Here is a 22,337-nt window from a genome sequence, read left to right as displayed (position 1 = left end):
CCGAGGAGACACGATCTCGTAGTAACTGCAACACAAATATTTTAATTTTAAGGGGTAGTGGGGCTTTCCACTACGGGGACAGACAAGGAGTGAAAGGTGGCTGCCATATGGCATGATATGCCGTGCTCACCGACAATTCCGCTGTCGGCGCCAACCGCCTGGATACAGTGTTTGGATAGTCCGGTAGTACCTGAGGCAGTGTGTCCCATAGTCTAGTCCAAGCGACAGTCTTCGCTTGTCCAAAGGTGCGACGGAACCAAATATTTCGTTGTCCGCCTTGAAATGCGGTGGAAAAAAAGAATCATTGGGTCTGTGCATATCGAAATAGGCCCGGAAAACACTCACGCAACGGCTCGGTCCCCAGCTAGGGGTCCAACCAAAATTGGACCCCACTCCCATCTCCTATGGCCAAGAAAATTCCTAGATGGATGTCCTCCTTAATCCTTTAAATAGAGCGTCAAATTTGCAATCCTCCCGACCTAGCGCAGGCCATGAGAGGCTCACCCCCAAGGTATTTTGCCCTAATGAGTTGTAGCCATAAGCCGTCCTCATGTCGCAGGATCCGCCATACCCCGCGCAACATGAGGCGACATTCATGCGGCGCGAGGCAATAATACCCAGGCCACCATGGTCCTTACGCATGCATATATCTGTCCACTTCACCATATTCAAATAAAATACCAGCAAGAAATTGATTGCAATTGCAGCCATCGATAGTAGGATCATGGGAGGCTCATCGCCCGCGAACTGCAGCTAGCGACAACGGGTTTCATGCCATCCACGATGCCGGCCGGGACCTGATCAACAGGCGCGGTAATATTTGGGCGCAGATTAATTATTCTCTGCTGCATCATTTGCTCACTAGATACCACCATATATGCCTTAGATTTGCATACATGCCGTGCACTTCGCTATTAACTTACAAGTTTTACTATGATCTGACCTGAGATTGCGATGCCACATACTTCATCCGTAAAGGAATATAAGAGCGTTTAGACGGAGGAAGTACATCTAATGTACACTAGTGTCAAAAACGCTTTTATATTATACTAGGACGGAGAGAGTAATTCCCAGCACATAGATCCTCATTTCATGACCAACCGCAGCTACCTGCTGTGTGACATGTGACAGACGCATTTCCCTCAGATGATTTGACTCGGTAGCTTATAACTTAAGCTAGCAAAACCGGCACATGCATATGTGTGTGACCAATCTCGGGCAAAGGCAAAGAGCTCCAAGAATTCCACAACAGCGGCAGGTAAACCTCGATCGGCAACCTGCCTTTTTTTTTTTGAAGCTAAAACACCAGTTGGCTCTTTATTCATTTGGCGTTAGCATGTCTGACTGTAAGGAATCAGCCAGTCACCCAGGGATTGTCTCATACATGAGCTGAGAAAAAGAAAGTTCTAAAGAATGTCTAGCTACCCGGTGAGCCACCGTATTACAACGCCGGTTGGCAAACCGTAGCTTAAATCCCCGGAAAAAAGTACTCAACACTTCAATCTCTTTTAAGAGATGGTAACATGACGATTTCTGCGGTGACTCCCACAGCCGTATGATCTCCTGGCAATCTGTTTCGACTTCAACTCTATGTAACCCCATATCATATGCCAAGGAAAGCGCATCTCTATATGCAAGGAGTTCAAGTGTCAACGGATCAATTATCCCCTCATACCTTGAGCCTCCTGCTCTAAGAAAGAAACCATGATGATCACGGGCAACAAAGCCCGTTCCTCCTCGCACCTGTGCCGAGAGTGTAGCTCCATCCGTATTGATCTTGACCCAACCCTCGTCCGGTGGCTGCCACCGTGGGGGACAAACAGGCTGGTTCTTCATACTAACAGGGAACTCAAGCGCTCGCACTATCTCTTCTATGATGATCATGGATTGCGACGGCTGATACACTTGTTCTCCATGAGTATATCTATTTCTTGAGTGCCACACCGCCCACATTACCGTAACCATAATAGCAGCCTCCTCTTGCTCAAACATCTTATGATCAATCAGTTCTCTGAACCATGTCATCGGGTGTAGCCTTGGGATACGTATATCAAAAAACCTCTCCGCCGCCTCCCAGAACCATACCACATGGTCGCACTCCATCAGCGAATGAAACAGAGTTTCGTTCTCATGTCCACACATGGGACAGTTTGGCGACTGCTTGATATGTCGTCATCGCAGCTCACCATGATTTGGTAGGAAGCCCTTAAGCACTCGCCACCAGAAAACTCAAATTTTAGGTAGCACATTCAGCTTCCACAAAGCACGCCATACTCCCTCGTCTCCAGAAGATGAGCCTACCGTTGCCGTCAGCTGAAGCTTAGTTTGCATCGTTTGCCGATAGGCTGACCGAACTGTGAAAATACCAGACTTCTCCCAGGCCCATGCCCATATGTCTGTACCTGCTGCTCTCGGTCTAGGCATGGCCAAAATTGCATCAGCATCCGGGGGGAAAAAACAGACTCCGAATGGTTTCTACGTCCCATTGATTTGTCTCCGGATTAATCAAGTCAGCCACAAGCTGAATAGAGTTCGGCTTGAGTGCACCCATTGGAGTCATGGACGTGGAGCCCTCTATCCAATGGTCATGCCACACTTCGGTTGTTGATCCATCTCCCACTCGTCGAATTAGTTCTTTCTTGAGCATCTCTCTCCCTACAATGATAGCCTTCCATGTTTTGGATGCACTTTTTGGACAACCTGCCTAGCTAGCTAGTTGAGCCATTGACCCATATGAAACCCTTCTCTTTCGACCGGCTGGCCTGCTGTCTCGATGGCGCGTACATTCCATCCGCATCCTTATTTCCTCTTGACTTAGCTAGCTAGCATGAGATCGTGTTCTACTAGTGGATCAGCATTCGGGACCAGTCGCCATTAGCAACGTGTGTTCGTACGTACCTACCTCCTCTTCGCCTTCTGCTTCCAAAAGGATTTGTTCGTACGCACATGTTGAAAGGGAAATCGGTTCATACAAAAGGAAGCCTGAGTTGAACGGAGGTGTGGCGCGGAATTATTGGAACCATGCTTGACTCGCGTGGGCCTAATATTTTGCAGATGAAGAAATCAACTTGATTGCTGCAAATTATGGGACAGCTGATGCGTCATGCTGAATTTGCCGATGTCGTCCGGTGGGTGCAGGTAGCTTGACTTGGACGGCCTAATTTTGATAGACATTTTTTAAAGCTGCAGAATTTCCATCCTAGACAAGGTAGCTAGCTCGCATGGGCTTAATATTTTGGTAAAGTATCTCTGTAGGTCAAGCTACGTGGAACTTTTTATCTTCAACCCTTCAACATTGCTTTGAGACTAATATTTTTACAGATAAAGAAACTTGAGTTCTGAAAATACTGGGCTCGCATGCATGATTCTGAATTAGCTGATAGTAAATGGAGGGTAACTTGACATGGACGACCTAATTTTCGCAGACCTTTTTAAGCTGCAAATCCAAGCAAGATAAGGAAAAACGCGGACACCTGAGCCACTAACAAATCCCAAAAGTCGCATGTTCAAACAAGTCAGGTTGACTTTTGCGTTCCGGCCAGAATCGTGCAGTCCGAGTAGTCACGTCTGTGGCCATGGGACTAGTGCGAAGCATGATCTAGCCCACGCGTAATCATCTACTCCCTCCGTTTCTAAATATAAAACATTTTAAAGATTTCAAATATGAACTACATATGAAGCAAAATGAATGAATCTACTCTCAAAAATATGTCTATATACATTCGACACGAATTTTTGGGACATGGTACCACGCGAGGATGTTATCCTGATCGACCATTGATGCTAGCGATTCGCACTTAATATAGTGATTAACTGGATACTGCGGCAATACACAGAGATAAGCTGGCAAATACACAACGTTAATACATTTAACGTGGGCCAACTACTGGTGTGTTTATGATCAGGGTGCAGGGCTGTAGGTTACCATTCAATGCAATTAACGTTCGCCGTAGTAAATGAGGCCTGCTCCTAGTTAAATACAAATTACTCATCCAGAACCAAAGTAACTTCTCTTTGTTTTCTCCTTTGCATGGCGATTAAACTGAATAGCATCAATGTTTTTCTCCTTCGAATCTGTTTGGAAGATGAGTATTCCATAGTAAAGGGTTCCAACATTTAGACGACAAATCCGTTCGGGAAAAAATATGAAGAAAATAATAAAGGAAACTGTAGCATGTTCTGGAAATCCCAAACATGAACATGGATACCTGCACATCACTATCTTCTGCATGCGAAGTGCATGATGGAATGTTGTTTTTGTCAAGCAAAAACTAAAATTACTGACAAATTGTAGCATGCACCTCTGGTCATCACCCAAGACCTCGTTGTACACCCATGTCAACCTACCACTTGGAGAGCCAAGAACGAGAAGGTCGACATGGCATTAAGCTTCCCCGATGGGGATTAGTGGTATGAATCAGTGGAGTATGGAGTAGTGCATTCAACTGTTGTTCTTTTTATTAGGCTAGTAGATCTTTTAGTGCGTCTAGAGTATGGATTGGTAGAGTTTCTTTTTACTTCTTTTCTAGCCGGGTTTGAATCCTCGAACAGAACAACAACTCCCAATCTTCAGCACAATATGGGATTGGTAGAGTTTCTTTTTACTTCTTTTCTAGCCGGGTTTGAATCCTCGAACAAAACAACAACTCCCAATCTTCAGCACAATATGGGATTGGTAGAGTTTCTTTTTACTTCTTTTCTAGCCGGGTTTGAATCCTCGAACAAAACAACAACTCCCAATCTTCAGCACACTTTCCATATTTAGTGGTTTACTCTCACGTAGGCCAGCTCGGGATTAGGATTTTTGCTACAGAAAAAACAACACCATGGCCGTGCCCGTGCTAGAGGAGTAGAAATGCTGCAGGAGCCAACAAATCGTCGTGAGGCATTGAGCGGAGAGAGAGAGAGAGAGAGAGAGAGAGAGAGAGAGAGAGAGAGAGAGAGAGAGAGAGAGGAGATGAACATGAGAAGGACGGTAAATAAGAGATGTGCTGCAGCGTGATGAAGGCGGGAGGAGAAAAACTACCCGTCGAGTTGCCGTTGCGGAATGGTGGTCATCAATATATGAGGCTTTAATGCCGTGCAATCAATTCCCGTCGACGCGCCTGCCGTTTCAATGCGTGAGGCTGCCATGTGGGCCATTTATTGGGTTGCACTGGCAATACGAGCACTACACCAGCTGATGTACACTGACCAGGAAAAGGTTATACGGCAACGGCGTATTGTAGTAGCACGAATCATGTGGACACGAGTAGTTCTGATAACGACCTCGCGTGCTTGCATGTACACACGCGATTTATCGCATATGTAGTTTGTATTGAAATATTTGAAATGACTTATATTTAGAAACAGATGGAGTACTGTTGTGTTCCTTGATGTAATAAAATTCAATGAGCACGTCTGGTGAATCGTGCCGGTTTTATCATGTTCGTTGCTGAATGCTGAGTCGTCAGCTTGTTGTTAGTCCGATTGAGTCAAAGACCCGGTTCTAACTTCTAACCAGCTGCCACACACCACTCGTGATGTTTCTGTTGAGGATTGGTTGGTGACGCTATGGAGTACAGTACTCATCCACCATGCATGATTCATGCATCATATGCCAGGAGTCGTCGTTATATTGTTAGGATTTAATAATCCACTAGGATAGGCCGGGGGTTTAACCTCCCCCCCCCCCCCCCCCCCCCAAAAAAATCCACTAGGATTGATGTGAATGGATCTTAAGCATAGTCATTACATCACTTAATTACTTAAATCAGAGAGGTAGACCACGATCTTAACACCGATGGAAGCAGCCATTGGTGTAATCGATGCGAAGTCCCATGCCTGCTTGATGCAGGCGTGATGCAGGCTCGGGGTAGACGGTAGCAGCGAGCTAGCAACATTCCTCCGGGTGCCACTGGCACTGCCCCGAAACAGGGGCAGAGCTTGGATATCTTCCCGTTGTGCAGTGCTTCCCCAGATCGATTAGGGTTTTAGGAGTGTGGGGAGCAGGAGTAAACCGTACGTGAACTAGTCAGATGTAGGTGTCGGCTGCTTTTTTTTTGCGGGGGGTTGCTCCCCCATCTAATATATGTGCGCTGGCGACAGAGACCAAAACCACTTGTTGGTTAGGGGTGCCCCCTATCAGGGCGTGTTAGTTGGGGTGAGGGGAACCAGGAACGTACATTGGTGCGTGGCCCCTCCCCTTAACGTTATTTTTATCTCTAAGACATATCATGGGCCTCTTCGATCTAAAGTTGTTTCGTTGATTTTGAAAAAAAAAAATCTTGGAAATCATGGGAATATTTATGGCGTACTTTGCATGCAATTTGGAAGGAAATTTTCCATAAAGTCTAACTTTATAGATTCTTTTTGTTTCACTGACAATTATGATGTAATCCTTTAGAAAAACCCCCATGTCTTACAAAAAAGTGTTTCTTCTCTTACGCAACCAAACAATCAACTTATACAATTATGTATTCTCTTCTATCCATATTACATGTCACTGGTTTAGTACACTTTATACTAAACCAGCAACAAGTAATATGGATCGGAGGGAGTATTTGTTTTTTCAACTCTGGTAGGATATAACATCTCATGACGTCCAGCTTATATGTTTTCTTATCGCATGTGTTCTTGAAATCGAGCAAACCAAATAAGCTTTACATTCATAGGTTCATGGAATTTAGTCAGAAGGGTGACCCTTTTTTTAGAGAAACTTTTAATCTACTCATAATCAGGTCCATGGACAACCCAACAACGACCAGAAGCACAGGGCGTGCCGAAAGCACGCCGTCATTATAGCCCCTTCTTCACCGGAGCTGAAACCCCAAGCCGACTGCAAACTACTCACGCAGGTAAAAAACTACAAGAATATGCATGCAGATGTCCGCCAAAGCTAAATGTCACACCTCCTGGTAAGTCATTCTTTGGGAAGTAACTTTGATCATTCCCTTTTCTTCTAAATGTTTCATGGTCCATAGAGAGATTGCTGCTACGCACACTCGCTTTCTGGTCTAAAGCGACAAGAAAGTCATCCCACCGTATGTTACTAGATTGCCTTGACCAGGGAAGGCTAATTCCAACATTGACCACCTTCCGTACCTGCTCGAAGAAGGCCGATCCTTACATAGGTGTGAATGTGTCATTGCCTAAATGCACAATCGATAGGTTGAGCTATGGGTTCATTCCTCGATTGGCGTACTATTTGCAATGAGGATTCAGCCATGTATCACGAGCCATGAAAAAACTTACACTTGAGAATGGTCACTGCCTTCCAAACATTTGGCACGTGGAAGGGTTTCGATGGCACCTTTTCTTATGTATGAACACACTACTATAAGTTTTATATTTTTAATCTTGGACCTAGAAACAATTAGAACATGTGCATTGGTTGCACTCAAATTATTCAAACGTACAATACTTGATCATGGGAGTATCTAATTTATGTGCAGAGAGGCATGAGATGGGACCCAGCTAGTGAGCCAGGCAAAAAATACATGCAACGCACCGATGAGCTATGATCGCACGACGTGCGATCGACTCATTTTTATTCGGATTACTGGGTCAAATCATTTTGCCGCCAAGACTGGACTGCACCTACCTAACAAAGGATATATGCTGGGCATCATCAGTTATCCAATGTCACCAACAATCCCTTGCAGCCCAGCCAAGCTTCGTCCCTCTTTCTCCGCTTCTCTTTTCTCCTTAATTGGCCGGATTAGTCAACCAGCTGGCTTTAAATTCTAAACCACAAAGATCTTTAATTATGTTTGTTTGAATATGATTCTTGACAAGTTTGATTGGAGAAAAAAATGATTCCTCACAAGTGGCACGCACGGCTAAGAACGCGGGTCTACCGGCGGGTTAGCTAAAGCATGAACATTGCCGGCCAAACCTAACAGTAGATGTCCGCAGCCACAAATACTAACAGTTTAACGATCGAGCAGCTTGCATGTTGAGTGCATACATGTACGCCCATCAGATGCCCGCAGATAGCTAATAAGCTAGATATCCAAATTTTATCAGGGACGTGACTTCGCTCGTCCTAGAGGATGTTTGAATTGAATTGAGTCGTGTCGATCTCAAACACTCGACGGCAGCGACAAAACCAACCCAACATGTCTTCGTTGTACACCAACCGGCCGGGGAGTGTGAAAGACTGAAGCCCGTGCAGCAGGCTGGGTCGAGATCGCCGCCCGCGCGGAAGTAGAACACGCACGCACGGCGAATGAACCAAAGGCAGGTCGCCGCCCGCGCAGACGCTCCGCCGCGGCGCGCGGCTGCCAGCCGGCCGGCCGGCTGCTCTAGAAGAGTCAGCTCGCTCGAACACACACATGTTGACTAGACCAGCTACGAGCTAGACTCACATGACGAGATTGAACGTAGATCGGCACTACGTGTACGTATCGTAGACTCTCACACCGCGCGGGACCGGTCAAACAGCCAGAAAAGTACATGCACACACGTCCACGTCTAGAAGCCAGCCGTACGTACTCCAACAAAGACTTGGTAGGAACTAGTGGTTGTGCGTGCACCAAACCCCAAGTAGGCACTATATATATACAGAGACATCGGCCAGACAAGACAACCCAGAGCCACATATGCATTACACAGTGCAGTAATCAGCCGATTAGCCGAAACTGATTTTACACGATCGAGTAGCTCGCCGCGACTTTTGATCGGGGGACTAGCCTGCCAGCGATCGAGTCCAGACTCGAGAGACATCAGCCATGAGCAAGAGAGGCAGGGGCGTGTGGGACGTGGAGCTGGGCAGCTTCGACACGGCCCGCCTGCTCATGCTCCTCGAGCAGCAGCAGCACCACCAGCGCGGCGTCGCCGGGGCGCCGCAGGCGATGGGCGGCGGCCGCATGTTCGAGTGCAAGACGTGCAACCGGCAGTTCCCCACGTTCCAGGCGCTCGGAGGACACCGCGCCAGCCACAAGCGCCCCAGGCTCCAGCACCCACCCCCGCAGCACGCACTCGTCGGCGTCGGCGACGACGCAGCGCTCTGCCTCGGCCGCCGGGCGCCCCAGGCGCCGCCGCAGCCGCCCAGGCCAAGGGTGCACGAGTGTCCCGTCTGCGGGCTCGAGTTCGCCGTCGGCCAGGCGCTGGGCGGGCACATGCGCCGGCACCGCGTCGAAGCCGAAGCTGTGGCCGGGGCCAGCGCCACGAGCATCAAGGCAGCGGCGACGACCGAGATGGTGGTGGCCTCGTGCGACGACGGCGGGATCTGCCTGGACCTGAACCTGACGCCTTCGGAGAACTGCGCCAAGTGCAGGAGCGCGGCGGCGCTCGTCGCCGCTACCGGGCAGGGTGTACATAAGGCGCTGGGCGGGCACATGCGCGGGCACCAAGCCGAGGCCGAGGCCAAGGCCCACGCATCGAGCGGGAAGGAATGTTGGGATAAGATGGGAAAAAGGCCAAGATACTTGCAATTAGATCCTTGTGGCAGATTGGAAGATTCTGATATCTCCATTTCAATTTGTTGATTGATGGTTTAATGAAAGTGCAATGGCCCGTTGCACACTAATTGTAATATGCCACTTTAACAAACAAGAACAAAATTTCCTCACACAATTGGACTATGCGTCCATCATTCTTAATTCTAATTCTGTTGGCCTATTACTGCTCGTCGCCTATTCAAATTTGAATTGAGATAATTACAATGGGACGGTTTTGAAGACTCAATCCAGAATTTATAGGAGAAGCCCACTGCCGGTACAATGCAATTCCATCTGGATGGGCGAAACACACCATTGGTATATGCGAAAATGAGAAGCAACACCTTTCCACCATTATCGATGATCTCAATAAAATCACACAGACTTTACCTCAACAGGTGACTGATACATAAAATTAATCCAATGAGCAGATTGCACATCTTATGCTAGAAGAGGGAATCAAATGATACCAAAAATCCAAAGACCAGTTAACTATTGAGGGACAATAATGCCCGATATTTGCACATGGTCGTAAATGGACGGCAGAGAAAAATGTGTATATTTAATCACCAATAGGATGATGGACATACTGAAGGACAAACTGAGCTTAAACGATATTTAGTCAGATATTACAAATCTACAAGCCCTGAGGCCCCACAGCCACAAACTTCTATCAGAATTTATGGGATGTCATCAAGACTGGCCTTGTGGATTTATTCAATTTATTTCACGCCGCCCAACATAACCTATTCAAGCTAAATTTTGGCGAGGTAGTTTTTTTGCTTAAAATTAGGGAGGTTGAGCAGATCCAACAATACAAAACAATTTGCCTCCTCAATGTTATCTTCAAAATTTTCACCAAAGTTTCTAGCAATAGGCTCATTGAGGTTGCTGACTATGTTGTTCGGTCATCTCAAACGCCTTTCGTTCAAAGAAGAAATATATTTGATGGAGTAGTTATCCTCCATGCACACGTAGGTATGTTGTTAGAGCCAGGGTTTCTTTTTGAAAAATCAAACCCCAAAATTTAAGTTTTCATGTCTTGTATATGCTCTGACTGCAAGTCTAACTCGTGCGCTGACTTTCTTACTGATGGGTTAGCCTAGTCGATAGTACTGTTCTACCACTAGTCAGTACACGTCACTCGATCTGTCACCTAAACAGCAATTGGCATCGGATCTTCTGACGTTGATCTCCCGGATCTTGATCTTGCTTGTTTAAACCCAGACAGGACACAGCCAATAGCTTTCACTCTAGACTGGTAAAACACCCTAATCTTCTGACTTCTGAAAGATTGAAACACTCTAGATTAGTCTACCGGCAGATACAGTCATGCAGATTGCTAAGCTCCGATCGACCTGTGGACGTCTCAGTCGGAGATCTATATATGCGCATACGTTACATGCTATTCCAGGCAGTTTGTGCGTGCAGCGAAAGTTAGACGAGAAATGTATACCTGTTTCCTGTTTGTCCTATTTTCTACGGCGAAAAAATGTGCCACTATTCTACCACTTGACCTGTCAAGTACAGACTCAAAGGTTCCAGCAATTTGATTAATCGCGTCAGATTATTTCCTTGAAATGAGATGCCAAGAGGAAATTAATCGCAGGCAGCCACCATCAAAAATAGGTTCAGAGCAGTATCGTTCGCCTGCTTCGGCTAAATTTCATGTTTTCATCCTTTTCTAAAATCTATTCGAGATTTCACCCTAGTTTGAATTTTTTTCGAGATCTAACCCTTTTGCTACCGTCAGGGACCTTGCCGATAGGGTATATAACAGCCTACCGCCAAGGTCCCTGGCGGTAGGGTTGCATGCCCTACTGTCAAAAACCTCCTAAGTATTGACCACAGTGCGTGCTCGTGCCTACCGTCAAGCCCATTGGCGGTAGGGTTGTGCAGGCTACCGCCAGCCCGGTTGACGGTAGCGATGTTTCCTACCGCCAAAGTCTGTGGCAGTAGGCTGTTAGACCCTACCGCCATGGACTCTACCCATAACAAAAGGGTCGGATCTTGAAATATTTTTAAACTAGGATCAAATCTTAAATAGATTTTAGAAAAGGGTCAAAACACGAAATTTAGCAGCCTGCTTCAGCATAACTAGAGATGCTTCCACAGCTAACGACAGCGGGTTTCATCGGGTATCAACAGGCATGGTATCATTTTGGTGCAGATTAATTACTCTGCTGCATCATTTGCTGCCATTAACTAAGCTCTGACGAGAGATTACGATGCAACACGTACGTACTTCCTCCGTTCTAAATTACTCGTCTTAAAAATGGATGTATCTAAAACTAAAATACATTTAGATACATCCATTTCTGCGACGAGTAATTCGAAACGAAGGGAGTACGTCTGATGTAATTCCCAGTACATAGACCCTCATTTCATAACCGATTTGCAGCTACCTGCCGTGTGGCGGGTATAGACACATTCCTTCATTTGATTTGGCTCGGTAATAAGGGCATTTCCAGTCGCGCCTCCAGAGCCCCCCAGGCCACTTTTTCGGCACCGGCACCGAAAAAACGGCCCAGTCGCGCCCTCAAGACGCCGAAAATCGCCGGTTCGGACCTTTTTTCCGCCCGGCGGTCACAGACCGAACCCGGTGTGCTGGGGAGCAGTTGGGGGCTCCGGCGCTAGGGAAAAGCACGCCTGGCCCACACCGACAGGGGAAAAGTTAAGATTTTCTTCCCCCGACTCGCCTCGCACCCCCGCGCCCTCGGCCACCACTAGCTATATCCCGGCGACGGCCGCCGCCCTACTCCGCTAGATAGCCATTCCCCACCGAAAAATAGCAGCGCTTCGCCGCGGCAGCCCCTCCCACAGCAGCTGGGCGTTTCCGGCCGTCGTTTCCGGCCGCGGGGGCGCGGTTTAACGGCGGCTACACGCCCACCGAGCGCAAGGTGTTCGGCGTTTTGCCTGCCTCGGCGATGGACTTGGATGAGGAGGAAGAGCTCGCCGCGCTGCTGGAGGAGGAAGCCGCGGCCGACGTCCAGGAAGAAGAGCATCTCATGGTGCTCGCCGCCCTCGCCCAGTTGCTGGCGAGTAATGAAAAGCCGCGGCGAGGTGGCTCGGCGCCGAGGCGGATGAAAGCAAAGAACCGGCATCGTCTCCAAGGCTACTGCATGCTCTACTCCGACTACTTCGCCGATGCTCCACTTCATGGCGAGAGAACATTTCGGCGCCGTTATCGGATGAGCCGAAAGCTCTTCCTCAGGATTGTGAATTCCATCCGGGAGTTCGACAACTACTTCAAGTGCAAGATGGATTGCACTGGCGCTCTTGGATTCACCTCCATCCAGAAGTGCACGACAGCAATGAGGATGCTTGCATATGGAGCTCCCAGTGATTCACTTGATGACTATGGGCGCATGGCCGAGTCCACCAGCATAGAGTGTTTCTATAAGTTCTGTCGGGCAGTGGTGGCAGTGTTTGGGCCATAATACTTGAGAACACCCAATGCGGAAGACACTGCTCGGATCCTAGCCCAGAATGCAGCAAGAGGATTTCCTGGGATGCTTGGAAGCATCGACTGCATGCATTGGAAATGGAAGAATTGCCCATTTGGTTGGCAGGGGATGTACAAAGGCGCCAAAGGCGGTTGCAGTGTGGTGCTTGAGGCAGTAGCCACACAGGACCTCTGGATTTGGCACTCCTTCTTTGGTATGCCAGGAACTCACAATGACATCAACGTGCTGCAGTGCTCTCCTGTTTTTGCCAAGCTCGTTGAGGGCCATTCTCCTCCGGTGAACTTCGAGATCAATGGGCACCAATACAACAAGGGGTACTATCTAGCTGACGGCATCTATCCGAGATGGTCGACATTTGTGAAGACGATCTCAAACCCTGTGGCAGGAGGCAAGAACGCCTGGCTTCAGGAGGCTTGCAGGAAGGATGTCGAGCGGGCATTTGGTGTGCTCCAATCTCGATTTGCTGTTGTTCGGTACCCCGCTCAGACCTGGTCCAAAGATCAAATGTGGGAGATTATGACTTGCTGTGTCATCTTGCACAACATGATCATCGAGAGCGAGCAAGAAGACCCAGTGTTTGACACTGAACCATACTACAGGCAGGGTCCTTTAGCCGAAGTTGATCACCAGCTACCGGCAACTTGGACTGCCTATCTCAGTATGCGTCAGGAGATCCGAGACCCACAGGTGCATCATCAACTGCAGAAAGATCTGATTGAGCACCTATGGAGGCTCAAGGGAGACGCCGTGTGATGAAATACGAGTTTTTATTTGTTGAACTATATAATTTGTATTGAACTATTTGTTGTTGTACTATTTTGTTGAAGTATTTGATTTTTCTGTGATGAAATATGTGATAAGAAATAATTGTGTTGATAATTGAACGCCGAGACACGGCGAAACCACGCTGAATATGGACCTATTCTCGCCCATATGGGCCCTTTATTCGCCGAAATTGGGCTGCAAAGTGGGCCAATTTCGGCGCCTGGGGGCGACGACTGAACGCAAAACTGCTCCCAGCGCCGATTGTATCGCCGGCTCGCCCCCAGGGGGCGATTTTTATGCGTCCTGGGAGGGCCAACGGCTGGAGATGCCCTAAGCAGTCAGTAGTAGCTTAGCTTAGCAAAACCAGCACATGCACACGTATGCGTGACCAATCTCCACCTCACCACTAGCTAGGTCACGGGGAAAATATCCAATCTCACACTCACACACACACACACGCCCAATCTCCTAGGTCACGTAGTCACATCTCACACTCACACACGCCCATGCACACGTGCCATGCTAACTTAACGCTCCATTTGTCTCGATGTTTCCTCTTGACTTGGCTAGCTAGCATGTGCGAATTAAGATGGTGTCGTAGTGGATCAGTATGCGCGCGAACAGTGGTATCCCCAACCCATTAGGATTCAAATCTTAGTGCTCGCATTTATTTTGGATTTATTTTAAAAATTCCGGCGATACGCTTTTAGTGGGAGGAGACATTCCCGTCGACTACGAGGCGCCTACGATGATTTCGTAAAATCTCAAGATGATATGCCGGCTCAGTCTCTCGGAGGTGCTCATAGGGGTAGGGTGTGCGTGTGTGCGTTCATAGGGGTGAGTGTATGCGCGTTTATATGAGCGCTTGCGTCTGTACTGTGTTCAAAAAAAGTATGCGCGCGGGAGCGAAGAAGAAGGTGGGAGAAAAGGACGGGAATTGGGTGATGAGCGGCTGGATGGAAGAAGAGAGTGGGGGATTTTTCTAAAACAAAGAGTGGGGGATTTTGACGTGGAAACAGTGCGGGGTGCTACAAAAGCGCCCTTTCTTTTAGGTGGACCATGGATGTAAGAGTTCGACGTGTCTCGTGTTTGGATTCACGCAAAGCCTTCTCATTTGGTTTCAGTTTGCGGGAAAAGCGTTGCCTATACTGCGGATCGATACAGATCCGTGTTGAATGGCATTCAGAATCTGAATCACGTGACCTGAACGCATGCGTGCGGTTTAGAGGTTGGTGTTGAAGATGCCCTTGAGATGGTGTTCTAGTGGATCAGTATGCGCTGGCTCAATCGTCATTAGCTACGTGTGTTCGTACGCACCTACCTCCTTTTCACCTTCTGCTTCCAAGGATTCGTTCGTACGTACGTACATAGGAAAATCAATTCACATAAAAGGAAACCTGACTTGAACGCAGGGGTATCGCAGAATTATTGCAACATCACATGGGCCTAACTTTTTGCAGATGACGGAACTTGACTGCGCAAAACAATTGGGTAACTCAGCGCGTCCTGCTGAATTTGCTGATGATTTGATGGTGGAGCTGATTTGACTTGGACGGCCTGATTTTGATGGACAATTTTGAAGCTGCGAAACCACAAGATCTAGCTACTTCACGCTGCCTAGCGCTCGCAGTAAAGAAGCTTGATAGGCGAAAATCATGAGATAACTGAGGCATCACGTAGAAGTCGCCGATGGCACGTGGAGGTAACTTTGACGTGGACGACCTACTTTTCACGGACCTTTTTTAAGCTGCAAATCCAAGCAACCAGAAAGAAGAGACACCTGAGCCATATTGACCTTTTACGCTTGAGCCAGAATCGTGCAGTCCCAGTACGCATGCATGTGGCCATAGGACTTATGCAAAGCATGATCTAGCCAGGGCCTAATAGTCTAAGTACTAGCTGTAATCAAATTCAACGGGCATGCACGTCTGGTGAATGAATCGTGCCGGTGTGCATATCATGCTCGTTGCTGAATGCCGAGTCGTCGGTGAGTTGTTACTTGTTAGTAGTCCGGTCGAGTCCAAGATCCGGTTCTAACCACCTGGCGCTCACCACTCGTGATGTTTGTTGATGAAAAAGGCAGGGATTGGTTGGTGACTCTATGGAGTTCTCATCCACCACGCATGAGTCATGCACCATATGCTAGGAGGCGTTATGTACATACAAAAAATTAAGACTTTTACTTACTACTATGTCTCTAAGACATGCTACGGGGCTATTTCAGTCTGAAGAACTTCAGTTTTCAGAAAGTTTGGATTCTTGGGATTTCCCCCCTATAGTTCTTTTTTGTTTCGCTAGAACGAAAATCACGAGAATATGTATGGTCAACTTTGCATGAAATTTGTCGTCCGTCCCACGTTAGGTGACGGTTAGGTTTAGGTCCGGCAATTGCGGAGGCGATTGATCTCCCTCCCCGGTCCTCGCTAGCCGCCGTCTAGCCGACTCAGATCTCGCCGTCGTTCCGCCAGGAGATCAGAGCAATCGCGCCATGTCTCCGGGTGGTGCTTGCAAGCCCGTCCCCCACCATAAAACCTCTCGCGTGCGCCCTAGGGCACGTGACCGTAAAACACAATCCTAGGGTTCGTTCTAGGGGGGGGGGGCGTAGTGGAAACCAGGAGGGATGGAGAAAGTGGCTGGGTTGATGGAGCAAATGAAGCTGTCGAAGGAGGAGAAGAAGGGAGTGAAGATCAGGTGGAAGACGGGGGTGAAGGAGAGGCAAGGGGAGATTCAGGCGATTGGGAAGGTTCTGTCGGACCGGCCGGCGCACCCGGAGGCGATAAGTTTCTCGCTGGGACGCTGCTGGTGCCCATTGAAGGGGGTGGATTGCAAGGAGTTAGGGGAGAACATTTTTCTCTTCACCTTCAAGCAGGAAGCGGGGAAACGGAAGGCATTGGAGGAGGGACCGTGGATGTTCGATAACGACTTGGTTGTCATGGTGGATTTCGTGCCAAGCAAGAGAATTGAGCAGTATGTGTTTGATGATATTCCGATCTGGATCCGGGTGTTTGGCTTGCCTCTGGGGAAGATGGAGGAGGACACGGCAGAGGACATTGGCAATTTGGTGGGCAAGTATGTGGAGATGGGCACCGGGGCGGATGGTTCGTCAATGGGGAGGTACTTACGTATCAAAGTCCGCATGCCAATCACTAGACCAATTATGCGAGGCTTTTACGTGGATGAGGAGGTGGAGAGCGATGAGGAGAGGATGGAGGAAGGAGAGAGGAAGAAGAATGAAGAAAGGCCGTTCTGTAGATTTGAATATGAGTTCCTTCCGGACTTTTGCTATGTGTGTGGGATGCTGGGGCATGTCGATAAGGCCTGCTCGGTGAGACTGAAGAAGGGGAGAAGGGTCAGTACGGGAAATGGATGCGAGCAGATATGGGGAGGCGTAGAGGGGATGAAGGGAGACCTTGGAGGAGCAGCTTACAAGGCAGCGGTAGTGGGAGTGGTTCAGGAGGGGGAAGGAGTTTTGGAAGTGGCAGGACATGGGGAAGATCAAGGAGCGATAGCCTCACATGGCGTAAACCGGACTCCAGGTCGACCGGAGGGAGGACAGAGGATGGTGAGGAAGTGACCAGTCCAAGCAAAAAGGCTATTGTTCCAGGAGGATCGGGGCAGAAGAAGAGGTTGGAATTCGAGGCAGTGGGTAGCGAAGTGGAAGAAAGCGGTGCTCGGGGGGAGGAAGGGATAGTAACGAATGTAAATGTTGCATGTGATAAAGCCATTGGTGGGGCGGGTGCAGATACAACTATTGCAAACCCTGTGGATAGCCTGGGGAAGGAGAAAGCAAGCCTGGACAAGGGGAAGAAGACTGAGGTGGATCGTGCAAAGCAGGAAGGAAAGGAGAAGAAGGACGGATATGTCCCTAAAACCTACAAGAAAGTACGACGGGAGGAGAAGGGAGGTGGGGAAAATAAGGGGCCTTTTCCTAAGGTCAGTGGGCAGAAGAGAGGTGGTGAGATGGAAGAGAATGAGGAGGCCATGAAGAGGGGGAGGATGGAAGTGGAGGGTGGATGCCAGGAGGTGGTTGATGGTACAAAAGCAATATCGGCCGGGCTGCAGGAGCAGCCCCGCCGGGAGCAATAAGAGTAGTAAGCTGGAACTACCGGGGACTCGGGAACGGCCCGGCAGTTCGAGGCCTCTTGGATCTCAAGAGGGCGGAGGATCCCGATGTGGTGTTTTTGTGCGAAATGAAGCTTTTCGAGAAGGAGATGGAGAAGTATCGGTGGAAGTTGGGGCCGGTGAATATGTGTGTGAGAAATCCGGAAGGAAGGAGTAGAGGACTAGCTATTCTGTGAAAGCGGGGCATAAATCTCTCGTTGCGGTCTATGGGAAGGAGACACATTGATGTCGATATCATGGAGGAGGATGGGGTGGTATGGAGATTTACCGAGGTTTATGGGGAGTCGCAAGCTAGTAGGAAGAAGGAAACATGGAGAACAATGCACCTTCTTCAACAACAACACCAAGATGGGCGACCCTGGCTGTGTATGGGAGACTTTAACGAGATTCTAAGCAATGAGGAGAAGAGGGGTGGAGTAGATCGGGCGGAGGGATGCATGCACTCTTTCAGGGAGGCGCTAGAAGGGTGTAAGATGAGTGATTTGGGCTATGAAGGTGATACTTTCACATGGTGGAACAACTGCACTAATGCAGAGGGTTACATATGCGGGCGGCTAGACCGGGCGGCTGCTAATGTGGAGTGGTGCTCGACGTCTCCGGAATTCCGTGTGCGAAATGAGCTGCCCAGGCACTCTGATCACAGGCCCATAGTGGTGGACATGGTGGACATGGGACCTAACAGGAGGGGGGAGCGGAGAGTTCCGTTTTGAAGCTCGATGGTTGCGGGAGGAGGGATGTGACTTGGTGAAACGCCCTCGATGCGGCTATAGCTCCCACGTGTCGAGGCACGACTTAGAGACATAACCGCATTGAAAGCAATGTCGCAAGTTAGGCAATCATCACAACATCCCATGTAATATAAATAATAAAAGGGGAGGTACATAGTTGGCTTACACTCGCCACGTCAATCAAAGTACATAAATAACATACATCATCCAAACACTCATGGCCCGACTACGGCGCCAAAATAGAAGAAAAACCAACATGCGACACGGTCCCGATCACCCCCAACTGGGCACCACTACTGATCATCAGGAAAAGACACATAGTAACGTTGAGAGTCCTCGCCGAACTCCCACTTGAGCTCGTACGCGTCACCTGGAGCGGAATCACCTGGACCTGCATCTGGTGTAATAGTATACTGTGAGCCACAGGGACTCAGCAATCTCGCACCCTCGCGATCAAGACTATTTAAGCTTATAGGAAGGGGTAAGGCAAATATATGTGGAGCTGCAGCAAGCGACTAGCATATATGGTGGCTAACTTATTCGCAAATGAGAGCGAAAAGAGAAGGCAAAGTGCGAACGCATAACTAAAGAGGGCAATCCTGCGGCAAACATTACTCCAACACCGTGTCCACTTCCCGGACTCCGCCGAGAAGGGGCCATCATGGTAACACACTCGGTTGATTCATTTTAATTAAATTAAGGTTCAAGTTATCTACAACCGGACATTAACAAATTCCCATCTGCCCATAACCGCGGGCACGGCTTTCGAAAGTTCAATCCCTGCCGGGGAGTCCCAACTTACCCATGACAAGCTCTCACGGTCAACGAAGGAATAGACCTCCACCCGAGACATTCCGATCAGACTCGGTATCCCGGTACAACAAGACATTTCGACAGGTTAAAACAAGACCAACAACACCGCCCGAATGTGCCGACAAATCCCGATAGGAGCTGCACATATCTCTTTCTCAGGGCACACTCAGATGAGACTAGCTACGAGTAAAACCAACCCTCAAGTTTCCTCGAGGTGGCCCCGCAGGCAGCTCAGTTCGGACCAACACTCAGAGGAGCACTGGCCCGGGGGGGTTTAAATAAGATGACCCTCGGGCTCCGGAAACCCAAGGGAAAAAGAGGCTAGGTGGCAAATGGTAAAACCAAGGTTGGGCATTGCTGGAAAAGCTTTAATCAAGGCGAACTATCAAGGGGTTCCCATTATAACCCAACCGCGTGAGGAACGCAAAAATCCGGGAACATAATACCGATATGACGGAAACTAGGGCGGCAAGAGTGGAACAAAACACTAGGCGAGAGGCCGAGCCTTCCACCCTTTACCAAGTATATAGATGCATTAAGATAACATGGCAATATAATGATATCCCAACAAGTAAATAAATGTTCCAACAAGGAACGGCCTCAATCTTCACCTGCAACTAGCAATGCTATAAGAGGGGCTGAGCAAAGCGGTAACATAGCCAATCAACGGTTTGCTAGGACATGGTGGGTTAGAGGTTTGACATGGCAATTGGGAGGCTGACAAGCAAATGGTAGGCATCGTAGCATTGGCATAGCAAAAGAGCGAGCAAACTAGCAGAGCAAAGATAGTAGTGATTTCGAGGGTATGATCATCTTGCCTGCAAAGCTGTCAGAGTTGACTGGATCCTCAAAAGCAAACTCAACGGGCTCCTCATTAGAGAAATCGTCTCCCAGCTCTACCCAAACAAGACAAACAAGCAATAAGGATACAATCAACCACGTGCAAGCTCAAACAATAAGATGCAAAGATGGTATGCTATGCGGGATGCGATGCGGTATGCAAAATGCAAGATATGACAGGAAATGCATGAACCTGGCCTCAACTTGGAAAACCAAGTGTGCCACTGGAAATATGAGATGAAATCGCTTGAAAACGATATAAAGAACGCCGGAATCGGAGTTACGGTTTGGAAATGGCAAGCGATTCAAAATTGGCACCGGTCTACAATTTACAGCAAGTAGGCCTCTAAATGCAACGTAATGAACATGCTACAGCACTCAAACATGGCATCAAAATACATGACAGGGAAGCATTCAAGATGCTTAACAAAAGTCTAGCACTGAGCTACGGCCAATTCATCCATTAGGAGGTTCAAACAAGCATGGCAAAAACGTAAATGGTAAACAGATCTCAGACTTAGTGAAATTAACACCTGTCTGAAATTTCAGATCATATAGCCCTCTTCCGAGCAACAAAACAACATGCTACAGGACCTGATTATGACAAAGAAGAACAAGGCATGGAGCTACTCAACAAGCTTAACAAAAGTCCCTTAGTGACCTTGGGCCAAAAGGGATCACAAAATATACTAACAAGCACACGAACATAGCAAAAACATAATCAGTTTTCATACTTAATGAAAACTGACACATGCTGAAATATAACTCATGAAGGCATGTTTACGAGCTCGATGCACTCACTACGGTGCAAGTCATGGCAAGGCAAGCATACATCCATTAAGAAGGCACAAAAAGCAAGCTAGACATGGCAAGAACAATGGCATAGCATGCACGGATCAACTACAACACACCGGCAAAATTGCAAACGAGTTGACAATCTGCCCAGATTCACAACGAAGCAGAAGTAGAGCTCGATTGACTCAAACTAGGGTGCTCCATAATTGCAAACAAAGACATGGATGGATAGAGTACTACAATATTAACAAAACTCCTTTACTGATCATCCTCAAAAGAGGCACGGATCACTAGGAAACAGCATGAACATATGGCATCATGAACTAAACAATCCCAGGACTTAGTGAAATTACTAAGTCCCTGAAAACAGAGTTACCGGGTGCCTCACTTTGCAAGCTTGCACAAGTCACCACACACATCACAAAAATGCATGGGTTGCACCTCTGGAAAGATGACAAAACCCTTAACAAAACATATGTAGGACTCATAGGCATATCATGCACACAACAATCATGGCAAAAATGACAAAAGTCTAAGATGAAGTAGCAGATCTGACAATTAACTCACGAAGCCCTCTTCTAACAGCATTTCGGGCATCCAGATGAACTCTAATGAAAATGATGCAATGGAATGAAATGATGTACTCTCTGAGATGACCATTTTGATATGCTATATGTCCAAAACGGAGCTACGGATGCAAAGTTATCACAGGTCAAAGTATGCAACATGAGCTAGGGTTTTCTGAGAAAAGTCAACCCGAAAAAAAACAGATCTCAGATCTAGCCCGAGCACTGTAGCAGTTCGCCGGCTCGAGGTCGCCGGAGGCCAGTTCGCCAGAAGGAGGGAGCTCGCCGGAGGGAGGCCGTGGCCGGGGCACTCGCCGGCGACGAGGCGCGGGCCCGCGGAGGCGCGGTCGGGCGCGGGACGGAGAGGCGGTGGAGCACGGCGGGGGGCGGAGAGGCCGGGCGGCGCCGGCGAGAGGCCGGCGGCGCGGCGCCGGGCGCGAAGGAGACGGCGGCGGGGCGCGTGGGAGCGGCGTCCCGGGAGGGCCGGCCTCGGGCCCGTGCGGGCCGCGGCGGCGGCGGTGGCCGGGTGCCACGTGGTGGAGTGCGGTAGGTCGGGCGGCGGCGGGCGGATGTTGTCCGGTCCGCTCCGGACACGTCAGTCGGTGGCGGGGTGGTTTTAGGGTTTCGGAGAGGGAGAGAGATCCGAATTTTGAGGGGGGTTCTATTTATAGGCATTGGAGGAGCTAGGAGAGTCCAAATGAGGTGCAATTTTCGGCCACGCGATCGTGATTGAACGATCTAGATGATGGAGCAGAGTTTGGTGGTTTTTGGGCCAAAATGGAGGGGTGTTGGGCTGCAACACACACGAGGCCTTTTCGG

General features: G+C 48.7%; 1 protein-coding gene across 1 annotated transcript; it reads left to right on the top strand.

The window, feature by feature from the left end:
* Positions 1 to 8,544: 8,544 nt before the first annotated feature.
* On the top strand, positions 8,545 to 9,606 carry LOC125548793 (zinc finger protein ZAT7-like). The gene has a single exon (XM_048712335.2). It carries the CDS (start codon positions 8,712 to 8,714, stop codon positions 9,468 to 9,470), a length of 759 nt encoding a protein of 252 aa, XP_048568292.1. The 5' UTR covers positions 8,545 to 8,711; the 3' UTR covers positions 9,471 to 9,606.
* Positions 9,607 to 22,337: the final 12,731 nt, after the last annotated feature.

The sequence above is a fragment of the Triticum urartu genome, chromosome 3A (genome assembly GCF_056163025.1).
Source record: "Triticum urartu cultivar PI428250 chromosome 3A, HENAU_Tu73, whole genome shotgun sequence".
In the NCBI taxonomy this organism is placed as follows: Eukaryota; Viridiplantae; Streptophyta; class Magnoliopsida; order Poales; family Poaceae; genus Triticum; species Triticum urartu.
The sequence above is the reverse complement of the archived record's forward strand: the minus strand, read 5'-3'. Positions and strand labels throughout refer to the sequence as shown.